The sequence below is a fragment of the Chinchilla lanigera genome, unplaced genomic scaffold, assembly GCF_000276665.1.
Source record: "Chinchilla lanigera isolate Chin_1 unplaced genomic scaffold, ChiLan1.0 scaffold00051, whole genome shotgun sequence".
Classification (NCBI taxonomy): domain Eukaryota; kingdom Metazoa; phylum Chordata; class Mammalia; order Rodentia; family Chinchillidae; genus Chinchilla; species Chinchilla lanigera.
Window position 1 is genome coordinate 7,359,790 of NW_004955452.1, and position 7,710 is coordinate 7,367,499.

Sequence of the window (7,710 nt, forward strand, 5' to 3'; positions counted from 1 at the left end):
AGCAAGAATCAAAGGCTATAGAACTACTTTCCTGGAGAACTTCCATAAAGCACTTTCAATATTAAACAGGTATTTCTTGGGTATTAAAGTTTGTGAGATGAAATTATAGAGGAATATAGCTGGGCACCACATCATGGTACACATGGAGTTCCAGCTATTCAGGAGGCTGAAACAGCAGGATTGCCTGAAACCAGAAGTTTAAGGCCAACCTGTGCAGCTTCCCAAGATCTTACCTCTAAGGAAGATAAAAGTGCTTAACGCTAAAAAACCATTACGAATCATTGGGCACATCCTCTCTCAGGGGCCAGGGGACTCGGCAGCGTGACTCCGCACAAGTTCTGCCACTCCATCCTGTACTCATGTGTCTTAAGGGGAGGGAGAGATTCTATCTGAACATAAAATTCATTCTATTTGCAAGTAAGCTCTGATTCTTAAATTATTTAACATGCTGTCACTATGCAGTTTCGTCTTTTTTTTTTTTTAAACAAGAACAGTTACCTAGACTTAAAACGGAGGGAAAAAAAAAAAAAAGAGCTAAATTTTGGCCCAAAAGTATCAAGTCCTAAGAGAACTGCATGCTTCACGTTTTTTTTTTCTTTCTTTTTTTTTTTTGTCTTTTTGAGACAGGGTTCTCGCTATGCAGTTCAGGCTGGCCTCGAACTCATTTTGTAGCCCAGGCTGGCCTTCAATTTGCAGGGATCCTCCTGCCTCAGCCTCCCAAGTGCTACAATTACAGGTGTGCACCATCATACTCAGCTCTTCATATATTTTCCAAAGGTTCAAATTCTAGCACAAACAAATAGTACTGTACCTGACGAAATCTCTTTTTTATTTCTTCATCTGTCACTTCAGGATCTATCTGAAGAACCTGAAGGAATCAAAATCAACATCATAAAAAAAGATTAAGTTTCTATTTAAGAGACGGCCAGTAAATTTCATCCAATAGGTTTGGAGATATGGCTCAATGGTACAGAACTTGCCTAGGAGGCCCTGAGTTCAATTCTCAGCACTACACACTCACACACAACAAACATATACACACATATACACAGACACATATACATACACACACACACACATACAACTATATACATGAAGTCAGCATTCATTTAGACCAGTGTACCACGTTCTAGAAAACTGGTTAGCACAGTTCAAAAAACTGCTCAGGAACTATGAATGAGCAAATCAATGAGAATAACAGCTATATTGTCTTAGGATTCTCAATTAATATAATGCTTTCTCTCCATCAGAAAATAGTTTCTTTACACCCAGAGACATGTTTTCGTGGTACTGGAGATAAACCCAGGGACTCTGACATACTGGGCAAGGGTACTACCACTGAACCACACAACCAGCCCCACAGACATGTTTTGATACATATTAGAAAATGTTCTCCTTCATTAAGAAAAGTATTGCCACACCTCCTCTTATCTTTGTAAATGTACAGAAAGCACAGAACTCAACAAGGAAGAAAATCAGACCAGCTACTTAGTTTTCATCTCAAAGGAGAAATGGTCAACAACTCTCAACCCAAAATAAACATGAGAACCCCCATAGAGGGCTGGGGATATAGCTCAACAGCACAAGTGCCTGCCTAGCAAATGTGTGGTCCTGAATTCGATTTCCAGTACCCTGTTCCCAAAAAAGGAACCACTGTAGAAAACTGCAAGCAACACCCACTTTAAGTAGTGTACATCTATAATCCTAGCACTTGGGAGGTTGAGGCAAGAGAAAGTTCAAGGGCAACCTGGGCTACATACTGTAGTGAGTTTAAAGCCAGGCTGAACTATAGCGAGACCCTGTCTCAAAAAACCCACTTTAAGAAACTCAGAGAAAAAAAAGGGGAGGGGTATAGCTTAGTGGCATAAGTGCTTGCCTGGCAAGCCTGAGGTCATGAATTCGATTCCTGGTACCAAAAAACAAAAAAGAAACACTGAGTAGGGCTTGATGGTGCATGCCTATAATCCCAATACGCTGGAGGATGAGGCAGGAGGATCACTGAGTTTGAGGCCAGCCCAGGCTACATAGTTGAGTTTAAGACAAGCCTGAAATATACAGCAAAACCCTGTCTCAAAAAAGAAAAAGAGATTCCAGCAAGGCAGCAAGGTGTTACAGGTCTATAATCCTAAGACTTAGAACACTGAGGCAGAAGGATCATGAATTTTCAAGGCCAGCCTGGACTATGTATTGACACTCTGTCTCAAGAAACAAAAAACAAAAAACCCCGCCAAATGTCAGGCATGATGATACATGTCTGTCATCCCAGCACTAAGGGAGGCTGAGACAGGAGGATGGCAAGTGTGAGTCCTCCCTGGGCGATCTAGCAAGTCTCAAAATAAAAAACAGAAACAGTTGAGGATGTAGCTGAGTGACAGAATGTCCCCAGGTTTGATACCTAGCAGGGAGGAAGGGGAGAATTAAAAAAAAAAAAAAAAGATTCTTCAGACTTTGTTTTTGTTTTGTTTGTTCTGTTTGTTTTGGTGATACTGAAGATTGAACCTAGGGCCTTCCCACTGAACTATATCCCCAGACAACCTTTTTTTGAGACAGGGTCTCAGTAAGTCACTAAGTTGCCCAAGTGAGGTTCAAATTTGTGAGCCTCAACCGCCCCAGAGTGCTGGGATTACAGGGGTGCACCACCATGCCCGGCTCCCCTTCCTTTTCCGAGCAGTGCATTTAGTCCATGGAGTCAGGCCTATCCGGGTAGGAGTCACGTGGCCCAGAGAAGATTCAGAGCTCACCTGGAACAAAGAAAAAGATGACCACACAGGGAGTGGTTGTTAGTCACACAGCACTGACGCCCAGAAGGGCTGAGACTCGCATCTACGTAAACGGGCAGCCTGACATGCAGTGCCGAAGCAAGCTGAAGAGGAGTGTGCTGGTGCACACCTGTAATCCCCACATTCTGGGAAGCTGAGACAGGAGGACCTCAAATTCAAGTCCATTCTGGGCAGTTTAGCAACTTAGGAAGATCCTAACTCAAAATAAATAAAAAACGATAGGCACTGTAGCTCCGTGTGAAGGCCCTGATTTTAAAATGAGGGTATCCTGAGAGACTGCCCCGTAGAAGGTGTCAAACCAGCAGGGAGGAGCCAGGCATGATAGAACACTACAGTAATCCCAGCATTTGGGGGCTGAGGCAGTAGGATCACCATGAGTTTGAGGCCAGCATAGAGGACACAGTGAGTTCAAGCCGAGCCTGAACTACACAGCAAGACCACGGCTCAAAAAGAAAGAAAGATAATATGTATAGCTCTAAAGCCAATCATGGTGGTGCACATTTGTAATCTCAAATATTTAAGAGGCTGAGGCAGGAAGATCACAAGTTTGAGGCCAACCTAAGCAGGTCAGCAAGACCTTATTACAAAACAAATTTTTTAAAAAAGGCTCAGGGTGAGGCTTAGGGCAGAATGTTTCCCTAGCATGTGTGAGGTCTTGGGTTCAATTCATAGCACTGCAAAAAAAAAAAAGAAAAAAAAAATGTATAACTCTACCTACCAATAAAGTCTGAGAGCAGTGACTTCTTACCAACCCTGAGTTTACTGGGCACCCAAATCCCAACTTCTATGTACCATTCCTCACTAAAAGGAACCAGGGTTCCATGGTGAAATGACTAACTAAAGACTGAGCCAAGAAGCGTACAAGAATGTCTTGCATTTAAAGAATGATGAAGACAAGAAATAGGCGCTCGCTTGAAGGGCAACCCACCGCCTGTACTTGGGACAATTTGAGCAAAAAAAATACCTACCGGCAACTTTGTTTTTTTGTCTTTTTGAGACAGAGTTTTACTATACAGTTCAGGCTGGCCTTGAATTCACTTTGTAACATAGGCTGGCCTCCAACTCAAAGCAATCCCCCTCCCTTAGCCTCCCAAGGGCTGGGATCACAGCTATGGGCCACCACCACTCCTGGCTTATATGTCAACTTTTAACCCACTGAATAAAATAGAAAACCCCACGTCCATACTGACAAATAAATGAATAAACAGAGGCTTTGGTAAGAACAGGTGGGGGCGGGGATACAGCTCAGCAGCACAAGCGCCTGCCTGGCAAGCGCAAGGTCCTGAGTTCGATTCCAAGTACCAAAAAAAAAAAGATAAGAACAGGGCATGTACACTGGGGATGTACCTCAGCAGTAAAGCACTTGCCAAGCATGCACAAGGCCTTGGGATGGATCCCCAGGCATCTCACAGTGCACACTCATAAAATATTTAGCAATTACAGCAATTTCATGAACCTGGAAGACATTTCTTTTTAAATTAACATTAGTAACAGATAAATCAAAAGCATCTACAACTTTATAAGCTACAAAGAGGAAAAAAAGCAGCATTACTTTTGTGATATTCCCGCCAATGGTGCATAAACTCAATTAATATGAGGAAACATCAGACAAATCCAAAGACAGAGGTGTGCTACAAAATAACTGGCCCATAATCTTGAAAAGTGTGAAAGTCATGAAAGGGAAGGAAGAGATTTACTAGGAGTGGTGTGCATGCCTGCAATCCTAGCACTCTGAGAGGCTGAAGCGGAAAGATTACAAACTCAAGCCAAGACTGAGCAATTTAGCACTCAGCGAGATCTTGTTCCAACATCAAAAAATATAGGGCTAGCCGGGTGTGGTGGCGCATGCCTGTAATCCCAGCACTCTGGGAGGCTGACGAAGGAGAGTTCGAGGCCAGCGTGGGCCACAAAGTGAGCTCAAGGACAGCCTGAACTGCATAGCAAGACCCTGTCTCAAAAAGACCAAAAAAATAAATAAATAAATAAATAAAAAGAACGGGCTGGGGATGTAGCTCAGCGCAAAGGCCCATGGATGAATTTCCAGTACAGCCAAAAAAAAAGTTAAGGAAAGGCTGAAGAACAACAATAACAAAAAATTGGCCAGATGCACACCTGTGATCCCCACACATGGGAGGCTGAGGCAGGAGGATCACTGAGAGTTTGAGGCCAGCCTGGACCACACAATGAGTTCCAAGGCCAGCCTGAACTACATAGTGAGACTGTCTCAAAAAGACAAAAAAAGAACCATTTCAGGTATAGGAGAAACTAAAAAGGCATAATAACAACTACATGTTACAAGAGATTCAGAATTGACTCTTTTTGCTATAAATGACATTACTAGGAAGCAGTGAAAAAAATTAAGATGTGTTATGCCCATGTACCAACTCCTCATGATGAATGTAATCATTATATACTGCAAATACATAGTAATAAAAATTTAAAAATTATAAAAAAAGTCATTACTGCAACAATTAGTGAAATGTGAATGGGGGGGTTGTGAATTATATAATAATGTATCAATGTTCATTTCCTGATTTTGACAGTTATATTATGGTTCAGAGGAAGAATATTTGTTGGAAAATTTATTAAAGTAATTCAGAGTCAGGTGTGGTGGTGCATGCCTGTAACCCAGCACTCAGGAGGCTGAGGCAGGAGGATCACAGAGTCCAAGGCCAACCTGGGTTGCATAATGAGTTCAAAGCCAGCCTAGGCTATATAGTGAGACTCTGCCTCAAAACAACAAGACTCTATCTCAAAATAAAATAAAAGTAAGAAGTGCTGGGGGTGTAGCTCAGTGGTAAAGTGTTTGTCTAACGGTTCAATCCAGAGTTAAGCAAAAAAAAAAAAAAAAAAAAAAAAGGTTTTCTTCTAAGCACATTCCTTGTGAGTTCAAGGCCAACCTGGGCTATGTTGTGAATTAAAAGCCAGCCTGAACTTCACAGCAAAACCCTTTCTCAAAAAAACCAAAAGTAAATAAATTTTAAAGGGTTATAAAATTTAGGAAATTTAAAAATGTATTTGCTTATCTAAAATCTTACGTTTACTTTGCGGTTGGTGGGTATTTAGTATCTTTGGTCGTAGTGAAACAACTAGTTTACTTATTTTGTTTTGCAGTACTAGGTACTAAAGCCACAGGTACTCTATCACTGAGCTACATTTCCCAGCCTATCTTATTTTACATTATTTATTTACTGGTACTGGAAAGTAAACTCAAGGTCTTTCTACTGAGCTACATGCCCAGCTCTTTTTCCTTTTCTGTTTTTTTTTTTTCTTTTTTAAAATTTTGAGACAAGATCTCACTGAACTGCTAGATTGTCCACTCTTGGCTTGAATTTACAATCCTCCTGCTTTAGTCTCACAGAGCACTGGAATTACAAGGTGTGTAATGCCATGCCTGGGTTTTTTTGTTTTGTTTTGTTTTTTTCATTTTGAAACAGTTTCACTAAGTTGCCTAGGCAGACCTCAAACTTGGCTGCCTCAGCCCCTCTAAGTGCTAGGACTACGATTACAGGCATGTGACAACACACCAACTCAACTAGTACTTTACCTTCGTTTTTGCGTGTATGGTACTGAGGCACTCACCACTCAATTACACTCCTGTTCCTTTTTTGAGACAGGATCTCCTTAACTTACCCACGCCAGCCCCGAATTTACAATCACCCTGCCGCAGATTCCCGGCACCTGGGATTACAGCCCTGCACTACCCTGCCCAGCTTTAGAAAGTCCGTAGTTTAAATCAAGGATCCTATTTCATCAAGAAAGGGCTAGCTAGCCCTTTGTATTAAAAATAAATCCGTATTTTATATGAATTGTTTTTGAACACTGGGGAGTGAACCAGGAACCTTCTCACTGAGCAATACCCTTTTCTCATTTTTCACTTTGAGACAGGCTCTCTCCAACTCATTAATTTGTCCAGGATGGGCTTGAACTTGCAATTCTCCTGATTTAGCTTCCCAGAGTGCTGGGATTACAAGCATGCACCACTATGCTCGGCTACCTTCTTGTACAGTATAAGCATCTGGATTGCTAAGAGGTGATGGAGAGTATCTGACGGCACAAAGGCTGTCTCATTTTAACATACTGCTGCCTCTCCAAGTCTATACACCAACAAAACTCCCCCCAAAAACCTTCAAATCTGTACTTACTATATAAATACTATTGTTATCACTTTTCTCAATTCTGATGCAAATTAGGTATGTACTGTGCAGATACATTTGTTTTGTCCCTCCCCCCCACCGGGAATCGAACTCATGACCTTGCACTTGCCAGGCAGGCGCTGTGCCACTGAGCTAAATCCCCAGCCCCTGTGTTGTGCAGATATGAAAAGCTGCCTGCCACAGTATTAATCTGCTCACCTCAAATGGGTTCAAATTGAAGTAAGAGGATCCAGGGCGGGTCAATCTTTCAATCTGATTTTTGGACGTTAGAACTGAATCTCTTTTCTCTATTTGTTTTACCTAAAATTAAGAGAGTTAAAAATTTCATTAGTAAAATTCAATAGTAAACTGAATGTCTAACACAACATTCACATGTTCAGCAATTACTTATGTCTATCATGTACAAGGTATTTTGCTAAACACTTTGAGAAATAATTACAACAGCTATCTTTTATTGAATTTTTAATAACATAAAAATTTTACTCATAATCATTAATATCAATAATCTTATTTGGTAGGTAGAACTATTATCCCCATTTTGCAGATAAGAAAACTGAGGCTTAGAATGACTTATTTCTGATTTGCTAACTTGTGAATTAGACAAGTTCTTTCAAGAGGAAAAAATACAATTACATTTAAACATGAACTACAAGCAGTATCAAGCCAGGCATGGTGGTGCATGCCTGTAATCCCAGCACTCAGGAGGCTGAGGCAGGTGGACTGCTACAAGTTCAGGGCCAGCCTGAACTACACAGTGAGACACTGTTTAAAAA

General features: G+C 41.3%; 1 protein-coding gene across 1 annotated transcript in view; it reads right to left on the reverse strand.

Annotated features, from left to right (window-relative positions):
- Positions 1–7,710, reverse strand: part of Dnajc8 (DnaJ (Hsp40) homolog, subfamily C, member 8) — a 22,192-nt gene that overhangs the window by 12,257 nt on the left and 2,225 nt on the right. Inside the window, exons 2-3 of the mRNA XM_005394944.2 lie at positions 7,136–7,237; positions 812–868 (exon numbers count right to left, since the gene is read on the reverse strand). Coding sequence (XP_005395001.1) covers positions 812–868; positions 7,136–7,237 — 159 coding nt within the window. The remainder of the gene's footprint in view (positions 1–811; positions 869–7,135; positions 7,238–7,710) is intronic.